Source organism: Melozone crissalis, unplaced genomic scaffold, assembly GCF_028551555.1.
Source record: "Melozone crissalis strain CALT ecotype California unplaced genomic scaffold, PUWL_Pcris_2 ptg000107l_1, whole genome shotgun sequence".
In the NCBI taxonomy this organism is placed as follows: Eukaryota; Metazoa; Chordata; class Aves; order Passeriformes; family Passerellidae; genus Melozone; species Melozone crissalis.
The window spans coordinates 3,127,823-3,145,094 of record NW_026535884.1 but is presented as its reverse complement, the minus strand read 5'-3'; the positions used below and the strand labels follow the sequence as shown (position 1 = coordinate 3,145,094).

The 17,272-nt window shown below is 45.6% G+C and overlaps 1 protein-coding gene across 1 annotated transcript in view; it reads left to right on the top strand.

Annotated features, from left to right (window-relative positions):
• Positions 1–17,037, top strand: part of PRDM16 (PR/SET domain 16) — a 291,343-nt gene extending 274,306 nt beyond the window's left edge. The window contains exons 11-17 of the mRNA XM_054291927.1: positions 380–549; positions 2,852–2,929; positions 8,489–8,658; positions 9,343–9,517; positions 10,083–10,313; positions 13,195–13,369; positions 15,889–17,037. Coding sequence (XP_054147902.1) covers positions 380–549; positions 2,852–2,929; positions 8,489–8,658; positions 9,343–9,517; positions 10,083–10,313; positions 13,195–13,369; positions 15,889–16,023 — 1,134 coding nt within the window. The 3' untranslated portion in view covers positions 16,024–17,037. The remainder of the gene's footprint in view (positions 1–379; positions 550–2,851; positions 2,930–8,488; positions 8,659–9,342; positions 9,518–10,082; positions 10,314–13,194; positions 13,370–15,888) is intronic.
• Positions 17,038–17,272: the final 235 nt, after the last annotated feature.

Here is a 17,272-nt window from a genome sequence, read left to right as displayed (position 1 = left end):
ACCATGGTGTTTAGTTTTAGAGTTTTCCTGGTAAAAAATTCAGTTGAATTCCTGATAAAAAATGGATGTCTCAGGTGTGTTCTGAGGTAATTTTTGAAAGTGAGCACATGCACACTGCAGAAAGTGAACAAGTGCTCATTTCTGGGACCTGGCCTTGCCTGGCTTTGCCAGTTGTGCCTTTCCTGCTTTCTCCATGACCAACACACTACTCCAGTCATTCCTGGCTGGATCCAGTGGCTCCATTTCCCGCCGTGCCTCCAACTTCCAAGACAGCCAACACCAGCAGGAGGCTTTGCCCAACCAAAACCGGTGTTTCGTGCATCAGATGTTGCCCTTCCTGGGGATTCCTCTGACAGCAGCTATCTCCTTGTCCTTGCAGATGTCAGCCATCGAGACGATGACAGAGAAACTGGAGAGCTTTGCAGCAATGAAGGCCGACTCTGGCTCGTCCCTGCAGCCCCTTCCCCACCACCCCTTCAACTTCAGATCGCCGCCACCAACGCTCTCCGACCCCATCCTGCGCAAGGGCAAGGAGCGCTACACCTGCAGGTGAGCCGTGCACCCCACGGCATCCACACTGACCCCCAGGGCATGGAAACACCCCAGGGATGTGGGAATAGCCCAGGATGTGCCATCCCAGCTGGGCACTGGGCACCAGCAGGGAGAGGAGCAGCTCTGCGCCGGCATCTCCGCCAGGAGCGGCGGAATTAGAGCAGAGCTGGGATGACTAATTCCCTCTGAAATAGCTTGTTTTGTCTGGTAGGAAATCAGCATCTTCTGTTTGCTTTGTAATTTTTAATAACCTTGGGAGCAGATCTGGAGATTCTCAAGCAAGCCCAGCTCCCCAGGCCAAGTCTGGCGTGCAGCGGCGAGCGGCACTGTTCCCAATGCCAGTCCCGGCTATGGCCAACCTCAGCTGTGGAAAAATGATTGAATTTTTAAAAATGGCATGCAGGAAACAAATTTTCAAACTGTTCTATCCACAGAACTCCTCATAGACCCATCCAACTCCAAATTGGAGCAGATCAAGGGTATTTAATAATAAACTGTCTGCTCTCACAGTTTTACCTCAAAGTTCTCATGGTGGCTCCTTCTGAGGAAAATTTTTTTGGTTGCAAAAAGTGGATTCAAACTTTGGTTGATGTGTCTCTTATGTTCCACTTTGCCACAAGAGCTACAGGCTCGGATTTCAGTTGAGTATTTAGAAATTTGAGGTTTCTATTTACAAAAGGGACTAAACTTAAATTTTACATGCACACTCACTCAAGTTAACATTTGGATTTTCATTGCTGGGGAGCACTCACATTAACTGCTCATCTTCAGGACAGCTGAAGGTCTCTGAAATAAGGAAAGTCTGTCATGGTTTCCTCCTACAAAAGGAGTTGTTATTTTCCAATTAGTTTTTATTTATACCTTTTTAATTTTACTGTGAGCTGGATTTATGGGGGAACACAATTCCTTCCTTTATTAATAATTTCCTACGGCTGCATTTCCTCGCTCTAAGCAGCTGTCAGCCTCCTAACCCATAGTGCTGTAGCCTTTATCCAGAGAAAATTCTGTGAATTCCAAGGATGAAAGAGCAGATTCTGTTTGATGAGCACATCAACAGGGCTATAAAGGAGATGCAGAAACATCTCAAGTGCCAATCTGCCCAGGCAGTGATTAAACCCTCTGTTCCCTGATGCAGGAATGCTGTAGTTAAACCCTGCCTTCAAGTGCCTTGTCCACACTTCCTTTGAACACTTCCAGGGATAGTGATTCCATCACCTCCCTGGGTATCCCATTCCAACTGTCTGACAAGCTTTTCTGTGAAAAAAAATTCTCAAGTATCCAATCTAAAGCTCCTCTGGTGCAACTTGGGGCTGTTTCCTATTGTCCTGTCCCCCATTCTGTGGGAGCAGAGCCTGACCCCACCTGGCTGAACCCTTCTGTCAAGGAGTTGTAAGAGTCAGAATGTTCTTCTTGACCTTCTTTTTCTCCAGGCTGAGCCCTCCCAGCTCCCTCAGCTGCTCCTGGTGCTCTGTAACCCTGTGACCCTGGGCTGGGAGATGTGTCCTCCCCATCAGGGATGAGCTCGTGATGTGAGCACACAAAGGGATTTTGGGAGTGATGTCAGAGTGAGGGGTGCAGGTGGTGCTGTGGCATCTTTCACAGTTCTATTTCCCCAAAATATCAATTCTTATTTGCAAGGCCATCCTTTGAAACTTGTCTCTAGCTCCATTTCTCTCTCGGCAACGTCTGTCCCATCCCGTGGCATTTCTAAATCAGCATTTCATATCTCCAGGTTTGCACACTATGTGAGCCTTCTGTCAGGTTTGGAGAATTCCCTACAAATCCATTTCCCACAGCATCCTTGGGCTCTCCTGATGGCTTCCTTTGGTTCTCCTGATGGCTTCCTTTGGTTCTCTGTGACCGTGTTCACAGGGGTTCTTAGATGAGGGAAGAGACGAACATCTGACTTCATGTTTCAGAAGGCTTGGTTTATTATTTTATGATATATATTACATTAAAACTATACTAAAAGAATAGAAGAAAAGGTTTCATCAGAAAGCTAACTAAGAATAGAATAGGAAAGAATGATAACAAAGGTTTGCAGCTCAGACTCTGTCTGAGCCAGCTGGGCTGTGATTGGCCATTAATTAGAAATAACCACATGAGACCAGTCACATATCCACCTGTTGCATTCCACAGCATCAGATAACCATTGTTTACATTTTGTTCCTGAGTCTTCTCAGCTTCTCAGGAGGAAAAATCCTAAGGAAAGGATTTTTCATGAAAAGATGCCTGCAACAGTTCTCCTGATGGTTTCCTTTGGTTCTCCTGATGGTTTCCTTTGGTTCTCCCTCTCCAGGTACTGTGGCAAGATCTTCCCACGCTCAGCCAACCTGACGAGGCACCTGCGGACACACACTGGGGAGCAGCCTTACAGGTGATGTTGTCCCCCATTAAAAATCCCCTTTCCCAAACACTCCTCACTCACCACTCTGGTATTTTTCCCCCACCCTCTCCTCTACAAAGCGGTGCCAGCAGAATACCACAGGCCTGGAGCATTACACAGGGTGATTCATAGGGTTGTATATTATGTGTACCAGCCAAAAATAATCAGGCTTGGCAGCTCGAAGATAGACACTTAACTTATATTTAGATGTATGCTGGCAAATGAGGGCTCTGATTTGCAGTGTTGTTTCGCACTCACGTTAACCATTCATCTCAAGGACAGCTGAAGGTGCTGAATGGCTCTGAAATTCAGACTGGTTTGAAGGGCTTGCCAGGACCTTCACTGCTGGGGCGAGCTGGGGTTTTGGTTTTTTTTCTTTTCTTAATGCACATCAGAGGTGCCTGGAGTAGGGGATCAAAAAAGCAAAGGCTTGGGTTTGATTCCTGATGGTCACTGATTAAATTTTTTTGATTTTCTTTTTTTTGGAGGGCTATGAAGTCACTCAAACTTCTACTTAAGAAGTCTAATTATGTCTAAAGTAGGAATTAATAGCACATGAACAGCATGCTGTTGATTCCTACTTTAACATAATATACACGAGGCAAATTCTTTTTAAAAAGAGAAAATGCAACATGCAAAAACGTGTCTGTTTACCTGCCTTAAAACTGAATTTTGATAGTTTCTGAGCTTAAATCATGGAGTTTAAAGGGAGAGCTGGGAGGGGGGGATTCACACAGAGTCTCACACATTTGTGAGTGTTTAAGGTAGAAAGCTGAGCTGTTTTCTGTTAGCTGGGGACAAGGTGATGTGATTTTGATGCTTTAGTGTCCACAAGGACAGCATCCCAGCCCAGTGGCTCCTGCCCAAGTCAGGGCTTTAAATCTGAATAAAACTCACAAGAAAATATATGTAATATGTGTGCCTAGGTATATAAATAACTATTTCTCATGGAAATCTTTACCCCCAGCATTTTCTCCCAGCGAGTTGCAAGCAGTTTTAAAAAAATTGAGGGAAAAAAAAATGCCTTTTTTGTTAGAATGAAGTCCAGAAATGAGCAAACCTGAAGGAATGATGAATTGAGAGCTTGCTGCAAATCAAGCCTTGTGTTTGCCACGATGTGAGGGAGTGTTTTGCAGGTTGTCAAACAATGGTAACAATTCCATTTCGTTTTGGGTAGCTGATATTGCAGCGTTTCATACACAGCCATAAGTTCACAACAAAGCAAATGGAGCAGTTATTAAATAAAGAGAAACACAAATTTATGAGCAGCAAAAGGCCATGTGGTCAAATACATCACATTTTTATGCTCAGTTTAACCTAAGAATTGACTCTCCCACATTGCAATCCCCGCTACGCTGAGAATCACGTTTATTTTCCATCCAGCATTTTTAGTGTAGACATTAGGTAAATTAAAAATCCACCACCCCCCCCCCCAGAGCAGACATATATTTTGTATTATACCCCTGCTGTGATGTTTGGGGTTGTGTTATTTGATATGCCTGTGCGTTCCCTGTCCACTGCAACCCTCGCTCCTGATTATTCCGAGATCCTTAGTTCAGTTTTCTTCCAAAAAAGGAGACTTGCAACTTAACAAAGGTTAGGAAAATAAAGATTTATTTGATCTGGTCTTCTCCCAGCAAAATAGCCTGTGTGGGTTTTTCAGAGGTCTGACTCCTGGACAATGTTGAATTCTAACAGCACTCCGGAGAGCCGGGGCTGCGTTCGCAGACGAGCTTTAATTATCATTGATTTGCTTTTCCTCTCAGAGAACTGAGATTTGCAGCTTTGGCAGCCAGGCTTGTTTTGAGAGCTTGGTTTTTAAGTGCTGACTTCAGGCAGGTACAAGGAGGCTGCTGATTTCTCAGTGTTTTACTGTTGTCTCCTTTGCAACTTGTTTTTGATTGTTTAATTTCTTTTTTTTACCCTATAAAAATATTTTTATATACAATAATTTAAGTATTAATCCAAATATTATTTACTTTGTTCTTAAAGACAACAGGCTAGAAAATAAAGGCTTGGATTTGATTCCTGATGGTCACTGATGAAATTTTTTGAAGTTTGTTTGGGGAGACTATGAAGTCACTCAAACTTCTACTTAAGTGTAATTATGTATAAAGTAGGAATTAATAGCACATGAGCAATAACGAGTCAAATTCTTTTTATAAAGAGAAAATGCAGCATGTTTTCTGAAGAGTGATAAATACCTGGTGATGCACTTCCTAAAAATCAAATTATTTGAAAACACTCCGAGCCCCTGTGCCATACAGTGAAATTCAACATGTTTCTTTCCACTCTTTTTTTTATTTTTCTGCACCAAACCTGAAATTCTGGACTATGTATTTCAGAATTCAGAGTAAAAAAGCCCTTGGAGGCTTTGTGTCCTGTTATCTGCAATAAGCTGGAACTGAGAGCCACAGCTGACATCTACCATGTCATTTAAATTGCACATAGTTCAATAAATATTGAAAATATTTCTTATTTTCTGGTTTTCAAAATGCAGCCTGAGCTCACCCTGCTATAAATGCACTTGAGGCTAGGGAGTCACTCAGAGGGAGAGTTGCTATTCGTGTGTGTTTTTTTGTTTTTTCCTGCAATTCTGCCTCTCCAGCTCACACTGATCAGTGCAAAACTTCACGAGAGTGACTCGGAAATTCTCCCCACATCCCCAGGGTTTGCTTTGTCCCAGGTACCCGAGCTCCTGCGGCTCCCAGGATTTCCTGCCCGAGCTCCACAGCTCCAGCCCTGTCCCTCCCTCCCTCTTTGGATGTTTTCAGCTGATAAGGGAGAGGCTTTGTGGGGCTGTTTGCAGAGCAAACACCGCTGCCTCCGAGTTTTATTCTTCTCCTCCCTCGCCGTTCACCCCTTCCCCTGAATTTCAGCTGGTTCCTCTGCCTGGGCCATTTATTTAGATTAAAACCAGCAGAGCTCCCAGCACTGACCCCTCTGGGACCACAAATAACGCCGGACATCTCCCTCATCCCTTTGCATTCCCTGCTCCTTCCCTGTGCCCCTCTGGTTCCTATTTTTTTAACAAGCTCTTTATCCCTCCCCATTCCCGACCCTGCATCCACATAGCTCATGGTTAGGGCCAGGATCTGTCACAGGGAACGTTTCAAAGGCTTCCTGAACATCTAAATAAATGGATGTGGAGGAGGCCAGGTCGTTCATTGCCTTGATTTGCTTTTAAATGTCTGGAGCTGCTCCTGGCAGGGACAGCCAGGCTGGGAATATGGATTATCCTGGTGCCCACTGTGCCAGGTATTCCCTGTGCCAGGCACTGGGATTCACAAAAAAAAAGGGATTTTTAGGAGCTGGTGAGGACAGGCAGGGAGAGAAAACCCCTGGCATCATCAAGGATGAGAGGGGAGCTTCTGGTCTGAATAAAACCACTCAAGGATGAGAAGGGAGCTCCTAGTCTAAGCTGGATAAAACCACTAAAGCATGAGAAGGGAGCTCCTGGTTTAAGCTGAAAATCTCATGGAAATCTCATGGAAATATCAGGAATATTAGGATATTGGCAGGTTTGGATATTGCATTTTGCTGGAGCGCTGAGCAGGAATCTGAGAGCAAATTCCTTGGTGCTGGAAATCCGTGTTTCACTCTCTGTACAGATTTTTCTTGATAAATCCCCATGTGATTGTTCTTGCTGATGTTCAAATGCCTCCTTGTTTTCTAGAGTTGTTTGGGGGGTTTTGAAAAAAAAAATTAGAAAATTAAATACTTTCAGAGTCTGGAAATGCTGTGGTTTAAAAATTTTCTCTCTGCCTTGCTTAATCCTAATAAAGGCCCATTATTTGAAATATCTTTATTCTTGTTGGAGATTTAGCAGTAGGAAATTCGGAGGTGGACATGGAATCCATAAACATCCAGCGAGAGAGAGAGAGTGTTTCATAAATGTATCCCCGCTTTTTCCAAAAATAATATCGATTTATTTTTAGAGCCCGAATAAAAATCCCAGCTGGAGCACGTCTGGAAAATGAGGGGTGTGTGTGTTTCACAGCAGGGATCTTTCCCACTCCACTGTTGTGTCTGTAGGGAGGAATCCCATGTCCTCTGTGTCATCCAGCTCCATCCTTGAGTGAGGCAGGCGTGGGGTGAGTCTGGAGCTGCTGATACTCCCAAAATCTCCATCTCCACGTCCTGGAGGGCTGGGGAGGCTCTGGCACAGGCTGCCCCATCCCTGAGAGTGTCCAAGGACAGGTTGGAGCCACCTGGGATAGTGGAAGGTGTCCCTGGCCACAGCAGGGGTGGCACTGGATGGGATTTAGAATCCCAAAACCATTCTGGAATCCCAGGATTTCCATGGAAGAGTAGCTCAGCTCCATGGGGCAGATGTTGCTGTGGGTTAGAAGAGCTCAGAGTGGATTTATTCAGGAATAAATCCAGAATGTGGAGCCTGCTTGTGTGGATTCATTCTGGGATTGCAAGGGGTCGGGAAGAGCCGGAATTTTGGAAGCATCCCGGATTTGTGGCGGAGACAGATTCTGCTGCTCGCGGGTTTTGGAAGCAGAGCCGTGGGGCAGCATCTTTGCTGAGGCACAAGAGACGTGTTTAAAAGGAGATGGAATGAGGGATTCGGGCAGGAATGAGGTTTTCAGGAGTTTTAGACCCAAACTCTCCAGCGCAGCTCGGAGCTGCCACCTTCAGTCCATCAGCGGCTCCGAACCCTCTCACCACCAACCCGAGCAATTCCCATTTATTTGGAGGCAATCTAAACTCCAAAATTCCCAATTCCCATTTATTTGGAGGGAATCTAAACCCAAAAATTCCCAATTCCCATTTATTTGGAGGGAATCTAAACCCAAGATAAAAGGAGGTGGTGGCTTTGAACAAGCCCCCAGCCCATCTGCCGTGGGTTCTGCAGAGATTGAGCTCAGAGAGTGAACATCTCTTCACTCAGCACCCTGAGCATCCTGGCTTGGCTCCTTGCATTCATCACAAACCAGATATTCACTCCTAGGAGTAAATCTTACCCTGTTTGGAAAGGGTGGTGGATTTCTTTGCTATAAGAATAATTATAATTGCCTTTAAATCCATGCTGAAATCCCCGCATATGCAGTACCACAAGGAATTTCACAAATAAAGCCAGAATTTTCTGTGTGTCCAGCTAACTGTCACGCAGGGATTTGCCAGTTAATAACTATTTTATACATTTCACCTTCCTTCTTTCTTCTTCTGTCTTCCTTGTCCTCCCTCTTCAGCCATATTTCACCTGATTCCTCTCAAAAAAAGTGGAAGGAATAAATCCACCTTTCTCATTCCTACATCCATGCATGGAAAAGTAATTATTTTGTCTCAAGCTCTTATTTGTTTGGACGACTCACTTCCTAATTAATCCTAATCCTTTCTTTGTTCTCCTTGAGTAACAATAATATCAGATTTGTCTGGGATGATTAATGCTTTGTGCTTCCTTCAGCACAATCTTTATTCCTGAGTAAAGATTTATAGACCAGCATTTCCTGGGGTTTTGATAGTCAGATTTTTCTCCTTGTTTTTTTAATTTTTTTTGGTTTTTTTCCTCACGTTGCACCTTTTGCTGTTGTTTTCCAGGTGTAAATACTGTGACAGGTCATTCAGCATTTCCTCCAACCTGCAGAGGCACGTCAGGAACATCCACAACAAGGAGAAGCCATTCAAGTGCCACCTGTGCAACAGGTGCTTTGGGCAGCAGACCAACCTCGACAGGCACCTGAAGAAGCACGAGCATGAAAATGTTCCAGGTAGGAAAACACTCTGGAGAGAAGAGACTCCATGGTCTTGGCCCTTGGGAATCCTTGCTGGAATGCACTGTCCCCCTAAGGATGAGTTTGTAGGGTTGTTTGTAGGGTTTTTTTGGAAGTTCGAGAAGATCAACAGGTTTTGTTTTGCACAATTGTGTGCATTGCATTGTCCATAAATGTGAAATATCATCTGTATTTTGGTCTGGGAAACACAATCTTCCTTTGGGATCTTTGATAGAACGTTCCAAGTAGGGAAACACTCTGGGAATCTCTGAAGAGAGGAGACTCCATGGGCTTGGCCCTTGGGAAGCCTTGCTGGAATGCACTGTCCCCCCAAGGATGAGTTTGTAGGGATTTTTTGGAAATTCAAGAAGATAAATAGGTTTTGACATAAGAAATGAAAGGAAGGAATTGCTGTGATGAAGTGATTTCCCAGCATGGGTAAAAAATGTATTATGGAAAAGTTGTAGGCAAATAGTTCTGCAATGGTTGTTAAATTGTGTGTATTGTTCATAAATGCTAAACATCACCTGTATTTTAGTCTGGAAAACACAATCTTCCTCTGGGATCTTTGGTCCATGACTTTCCTCTTGAGTATTAAACCACTAATATAAAGTGAGAAGGCAGTTGAGAATATTTTTAATTTGTTTCCTCATAACTCCTGTTGTCTCTCCTGCCCCACAGTGAGCCAGCACTCCGGAGTCATCACCAACCACCTCGGGACCAGCGCCTCCTCCCCCAACTCGGAATCAGACAACCATGCACTTTTAGATGAAAAAGAGGATTCCTATTTCTCAGAAATCAGAAATTTTATTGCCAACAGCGAGATGAATCAAGCGTCGGCTTTAGCAGATAAAAGGTAGGCAAGAAAATAAAATTATTATATTTAATTATATATATTTAAATTGTTGAGGATAGAGCCCAGAGAAGGAGGAAGGCTTCTTGTCCCACAAATGTTAATTTTAAGAGATGAAAAACCAGCTTTTAAATCAAATTTTGTAGTTCAAAAAGCCTTGGGGTTGGTGCATTCTCAACATGCTCATTGGCCCTTAGGAACAGTGAAGGGTGAGTTTTAAATGCCTGAAGCACATTGGTTTTCTTCTTTGTTATATTTTAAATAATATGCATGTGTATATAAATGTATGTATATAAATGTCTCTATGTTCATATCAATGTATAATATTATCAAAGTTTTTCATTCCAGTGAGAATACATGACATAAACATTTGTCATCCTTTTTTTTTCTCTCCTTCCTTCCTTCCTTCCTTCCTTCCTTCCTTCCTTCCTTCCTTCCTTCCTTCCTTCCTTCCTTCCTTCCTTCCTTCCTTCCTTCCTCCCTCCCTCCCTCCCTCCCTCCCTTCCTCCCTCCCTCCCTCCCTTCCTTCCTCCCTTCCTTCTTCCTGCCCTTCAACCAACCATTTCAGGCCAGAAATCCAGGGTATTGATGGCAATTCCCAGTGCCACGGACTGGCAAACGAGAAGGCAGAAGATGTGGACGATGAGGACGAAGAACTGGAAGAGGAAGATGATGACAGCCTGACTGGGAAGTCCCAGGACGAGACGGTGTCGCCCACGGCGGAGCCGCGGGGAGCGTTCGAGGATGAGGAGGATGAGGAGCCCACGTCTCTCACCATGAGCTTTGACCACGCCCGAAGGTGAGGGGGCCATTCCTGGGGGGCTCAGACCCCTGCCCGTGTCTGTGGTGCATCGTCAGTGCTGTGGGTTTGTTCTCCAAGCCATCCATCCTCTGGTTGGATCCAAACCTTCACTCCAGATTCCATTTCATCATTTTGGGGAGGGACTCAAGCGGACTGCAAGGAGAGGCTGGAATGATAGCCAAAGCTTGAGGAGTCTAAATAGACACAAAACCCAGAGTTTTCAGAGTACGACAGCTCAGCAGATGTCGTTTTTCTCTCCAAAACTCTGGTCAGGGCAAGGGAAGAGGAGTCTAAACAGGAGAACAGACACAAAACCCAGAGTTTTCAGGATACTACAGCTCAGCAGATGTCATTTTTCTCTCCAAAACTCTGGTCAGGGCAAGGGAAGAGGAGTCAGTGCAATGCCTTTTGTGCTGTTATGGCCTTTTGAGTTGGAGCAAAATATTCTTGGAGCTCTGGCAAAAAGGGGATTCTGCCCCTCTGCCCTGCCCAGGTGAGACCCCACCTGCAGAGCTGCCTCCAGCCCTGGGGTCCCAGCATAGGAAGGATCTGGAGCTGCTGCAGAGAGCCCAGAGGCCCCAGGGTGATCAGAGGGATGGAGCAGCTCTGCTGGCAGGAAAGGCTGAGGGAACTGGGATTGTCCAGCCTGGAGCAAAGAAGGCTCCAAGGCGACCTTCCAGTGCCTGAAGGAAGCTGCTGGAAATATGAAGGGAGACTCTTCCCAAGGATCTGGAGAGACAGGACAAGGGAGAATGGATTTACCCTGAAAGAGGAGAGATACAGGTTTGATCTTCAAGGGAAATCCTTCCCTGTGAGGGTGCTGAGGCCTGGCACAGGTTTTCCAGAGAAGCTGTGGCTGCCCCATCCCTGAAGTGTCCAAGGCCAGGCTGGACAGGGCTGGGAGCACCCAGGGACTGCCCATGGCAGAGGGTGAAATGAGACAATCTTTAAGGTCCCTCCCAACCCAAACCAGATCCCATTATTCTATAAAAATTGAAGGATTTTTGCCCCAAGATCAAGCCATGTCTGAACACCTTCAAAATGAAAGATTGCTGCACACAGCACAGGCCCAGCTCTCTTTTTGCTGCAGTGTGCCCCACTTTCTGGGGGTATTCCCAGCACAAGCCAAACAGCATCAAGTGATGCCTCACCCAGCTTAAAAGCACCAATAGTTTTGGTGCAAAGCTGTCACTGAAGGCTAATTAATTATTTTATCATACTATATTATTCTATATTATATTACATTACATGTGAACTGAATCTGCCAAGCACTCAACTGCCCAGAATCTCGTGACTGTCCCGACAATCCCAACACACACCTGGATCCAACTGTTCAGTGAATCAAAACACTCTCACCAGAATCCAATTATCAATTCCCTTCAGGTAAACAATCATCCACCATGCATTCCACTTGTGAACAAACACAGGAGCAGCAAATGAGATAAGAATTGTTTTTCCTTTCTCTGAGGTTCAGAGAATGTGAATCCCAGAAATTTCTTGGGAAGTTGTGCCTTGCTTTTCTCCGTGAAGGGAAATGTGGTGACACAGAACCTCAGACAGAACCTGCTGCTTGTTGCTTTCCACTTTGAGGCAACTCTGGCATTTTGGGGTCTCCCCAACCCTGGCTGCCCAAGACAGAGAAGTCCAATGAAGCACAACCTGTCTGGGCCCCTCAGGCAGGCTCCAGAGCTGCAGGCTACCTTAGCAAGCTCAGCTCTTAGTGAGATCAGCTCTTTAGTGATTATCAGCTCATTTATGATTTCAGCTTTCTAAGTGCCTTGGGCAGACACAAGGAGAGAGAGGAGAAGGCTGTGTGAGGTTCCACAAGAGTGTCTTTATTGATGTCTTCTGTGAAGGTCTCAGGGACAGCTCTTCTGCCGAGCTGTGCAAAAGAAGCTCTTTATATATCCTTTATATAGGGTATAGGAGTTATATAGGGTATAGGAGTATATTTTTATATACCCTTTATTTAGGGTACAGGAGTTATATTGGATATAGGAGTTACATAGAGTATAGGAGTATATCTTTATATACCCTTTATATAGGGTATAGGAGTTATATAGCGTATAGAAGTTATATAGGATATAGGAGTATATTTTTATATACCCTTTATATAGGGTATAGGAGTTATATAGGGTATAGGAGTTATATACAAGTATATCTTTACATACTCTTTATATTTGGTATAGGAGTATATCTTTATATACCCTTTATATAGGATGTAGGAGTTCTATAGGATATAGGAGTATATCTTTATATATCCTTTATATAGTGTACAGCAGTTATATAGAGTATAGGAGTTATATAAGGTATAGGAGTATATTTTTATATACACTTTATACAGGATACAGGAACTATATAGGGTATAGGCGTATAGAAGTTATATAGAGTATAGGAGTAAATCTTTAAATACTCTTTATATAGGGTACAGGAGTTATATAGGCTATAGGAGTATAGGAGTTATATAGGGTATAGGAGTTATATAGTTTATAGGAGTATAGGAGTTATATCTGGTATAGGAGTATATCTTTATTTACCCTTTATATAGGGTACAGGAGTTCTAGGAATTGTCCAATAGTAGGGTCATGGGGAACGTGACCTATACTCTTACAGAGAGATAAGCAAGGGTCTGAAGGTGAAAAGAGGGGCTTCTTAGGTCCAGTCATCATGACCAGGCATTTCCTATCGAGACATTGCAGGCCCTGTGCCTGCCTCACCACCTCCTCCTCCTCCTCACTCCCCCCCATGCCATGCCGTGTCCGTGTCCGTCTGTCCGTCCCTTCACGCATGTGGCTGGTGAGCCCCCGTGGGTGGTGCATGCAGGCTGTGGGCCAGACGAGCTAACACAGGTCACCCCTTCCCCTGGTCCTTGGTACAGGTGTGTTGAGGAGGACGAAGCCGGCCTGTTAGATTTGGAGCAGATGCCGAATTTTGGGAAGGGGCTGGATCTCCGCAAAGCGGCCGAGGAAGCCTTTGAAGTTAAAGATGTGTTTAATTCCACCTTAGACTCTGAGGCAATAAAACAGACTCTGTACAGGCAGGCTAAAAACCAGGTGGGTATATCCAGAACCTTTTCCTAGCTTGCCACCAGATTAGGGAGCCGCTGGCCTCCTCCAGCCAAGGGTTATTTTCCATTTCCAGTGCATTATTTTCCCCTTCCAGAAGGTTATTCCCCCTTTCCAGTGCATTATTTTCCCCTTCCAGAAGGTTATTCCCCCTTTCCAGCAGGAATTCTAGCACACACATGAATGTGTCTCGTTGCAACTAAATTGAAATAGAGGAGGAAGGGTGTGGGCATCACCTTGAGATGGATTTATCTCAGCCTGTGCAGTGAGAATGGGGCTGTGCAGGAAGGGAGAGTCATTTGTGTGTTTTTATCTGTCTGTATAAATGTTTTTATAACTCTTTATTTATTTATACTTTGGGGTGGCTCGTCTGTTGGTAACCACTGAGGTTTGGTCTGCAGAAACAGCAACAAAGTGCCCTTGGGTTTGATTAAAACAGGTGTGAAAGACAAGAATATATCCAGGACTTGCAACCCAGCATGTCTAGAGGGTATCCTTGTTTATCTCCTGGATTTCTAAAACTAAACCAGAAAATGGAAAAGAAATTTCCCAACCCTGTGAGCCAGATCACTTTAGACTCACCAAAAACCATCAGAATGGCATCTCAGAATTACTGAGATTCTTGGAGTTCTGAGAAAAATCTGGAGGTTTGGGGCAGGTCTGTGTGTGCTTTCTGTTTTTTTCATTAGCCAAAATACCCAGTCTGGGTTTATAGAGTTGATCTCTTGTTTTTTCCTCCTTCACAGTGGGTGCCAGTAGTGAGGCTGGGGAGGGGCGGCTGGAAGAGAGAGCTCAGAGGTTTTTTGGGGTGACACCCATTTAAACAAAAGACACTTGCTTGACTCTTTCCTGTGTCCTGTCACTAACATCTCAAATGCACTAATTCTTTGGGAGCAGCTTGTTTTTTTCCCAATGTACCACCCTGCTACAGCCTGTGCTTGGATGGGGGAAAAGTATTTTTGATTTTTGACTCTGTTTTACACTTGAATCACAACAAGCAACTTAAATAATTTGACCCATCTTTTGGCAGGTAATATAAAACCTTAGTTTGAACAGCACATCACTCCTTTGGCTTAATTTTAAGCAATTTTAGAAGTGTGTGTGTGTCCACAAAACCCAAAAATTGTACTTCTTCCCTGAGGCAGGGTGGTGGAAAGGGTGGGGACTGTGTCCTCCTCTTTTTCAGGCCATGGGTGACAATGGCATTGGTTTTCCCCTCTTCTATATGAGGTTATCATCTGCCTGAGCCCTCACATCATTCCTGTGGGCTGAGAAAGGTCACAGAGAGATGTATGAGACAATTCTTGTGTCCTGGTGGAGGGAGAGCAGCCAGGTTATAAAGAACCAGCAGTTTGTTAAGAGAACAAACAAATCTCGCTGCATTTCTCTCACCAGACACCTTTAAGGGTTTCACTGCAGCGATAAACCCACCCTGGGCACACTGGTCATGAAAATGAGAATTCCACATCCTTAAATATCCATGTTGGCATCACCAGCGGGGCCATGCCAAGCATCAAGGCAGGATGAGCAGCTGCTCACCACTTCCCACTGGGCACTGCTGCCCAGCCCAGCCTCACTGATCTCTGGGGATGTGATTTTTTAATAACAAACCCCACTAACAGCTGCTTTCCCCTGAGAGCAGAGCCTGGAATCGTGTGGAGCTTTGTCACAGAGCACAGGCAGTGCAGGATGGGTTTGCTCCTGTGAAAACCAGTGGGAATGATTGTTTCTCCTATAAACCATGACAAATCTGGGTTTTTTGAGAGATGGGTTGTGGAGGTTTGTGACTGAGCACAGGCCGTGCAGGATGGGTTAAATCCTGTGAAAACCAGTGGGAATGATGGTCTCTCCTATAAACCATGACAAATCTGGGGTTTTTGAGAGATGGATGGATGTGAGTTGAGCCCAGCACAGAGGATGCTGCTGGCCCAGGTGGGCAGGGTTGGATGGAGCTGTGTTTTACACAGTTTTCCTCCATCCTCTGTGCCCTTGCATCGCTCTGTCTCCCAGGCTTATGCAGGGCACTGCTGCCCCAGCCCAGCCTCACTGATCTCCGGGGATGTGATTTTTTAATAACAAACCCCAGTAGCAACTACTTCAGAGCCTGAAATCATGTAGAGTTTTGTCACAGAGCACAGGCAGTGCAGGATGGGTTTGCTCCTGTGAAAACCAGCGGGAATGATGCTTTCTCCTGTAAACCATGACAAATCTGGGTTTTTTTGAGAGATAGGTTGTGGAGGTTTGTGGCTGAGCACAGGCAGTGCAGGATGGGTTAAATCCTGTGAAAACCAGACCAGTGGCAATGATGGTCTGACTGTCCTTATATACCATAACAAATCTGGGTTTTTGAGAGGTGGGTGCCATTCCAGAGCGTGGATGTGAGTTTAGCCCAGCACAGAGGATGCTGCTGGCCCAGGTGGGCAGGGTTGGGTGGTGCTGTGTTTTACACAATGTTCCTCCATGCTCTGTTCTCACTCATACCCTTGCCCCATTCTCTCTCTCCCCAGGCTTATGCAATGATGCTGTCCCTGTCTGAGAACGCTCCCCTCCACACGTCCTCCCAGAGCTCTCTGGGGGCTTGGCTGGACATGGCAGGAGCAGCTTCAGAGTCGGGGACCTTTAACCCCATCAACCACCTCTGAGAGGTCCACAAGGCACTGGCCAGAGCCCAGGTGAGGCAGTGGTGGTGCTGCAGCCATCCCAGCAAAATCCCAGCGAGCAGAAGATGGATGAGAGGGCCTCAGGGAGTCGTCTGGACTTTGGGCTGAGAAGGAAACCTGTCCCATCCGACCCACACGCCCTGCATTTTTTATCTCTCTAGAGTTTTCCTTTCTAATTTATCACAATGAACCTCTCCCAAATTGGATAACCCTGAAGCAGCCGCAGGAATTTCACAGCCTGTAGGAACAGCATGAGCAAGACACGAAATTGCAGCAGTGCAATCAAAGATTGGCCCCCTCCAGCCTTCCAAACTGAGGTCACTGAGCCAGCACAGCCTGAGCAGGAATGACAGCTTGGAACCACAGGGCAGCATTTCCTTCCCCATCCAGCTGAATGAAGCACCAAGGGAAGAGAGCCAGGTGTGACCTGTCCCTGGTGCAGCTCTGACACAGCCACTGGAGTTATGCCAGAGAAAGACAAATTCAACCCACTAAACTGACCCCCCCCAAAAGAATTCTGCACTCCCACAGAAACTCCATCCCGTCCTTTGCTCCCAGCAAAGCTCCTCCAAGGTGAGGCCACGTTGCCTGCAGTCATTGTGAGCCACATGCAGCTCCCAGCCTGGAACAGTGCTGGGGTTGGGGTGACAGATGTGTCACACAGACGTGGATATGCCCTGAGCAAGGCTGGCAGAGCTCCCTGCCCTTCCTGTGAGTGCCTGGGACACAGCCAGGCTGGTGGAGCTCCTGGAAATGCTTGGATTTGCCCGAGCAGAGAGGTCACAGGGTAAGGGCTTCGCTGGTTGAGCATGAGGAAATGTGTGCTGGGCAAAGCCAGGGCAGCTCAGACACGTCTGCTTGTGTGTCAGGGTTTCAGGGTGACATCACCCTGTGCTGGTGGTATCTACGGCACAGATCTCTGATTCACACCGTTGTTTGGGCCTGGTTTTTCCCTCTGTGCCACCTGCTGCTGCTTGGCCTATATTTTAAGTAGAAAGACGAACATTTCTATGCTCCAGCAGCCTCAGGGGTGCCGAGCATGGAGATAAGAATCCAGCTGTCTTTCTGACTAAAATTTCTCACAGAGATTTCATGAGTAATTTCCAATCACTACCAAACCTCATCTTGTCTACTGATACATAGCAGACTCCACAAATCCTGTGGGCTTTGTGCTGTTCTCCCCTGCAATTTCCATCTGCTGTTGGAGCAGGGAATTTGGAGATGACATTCC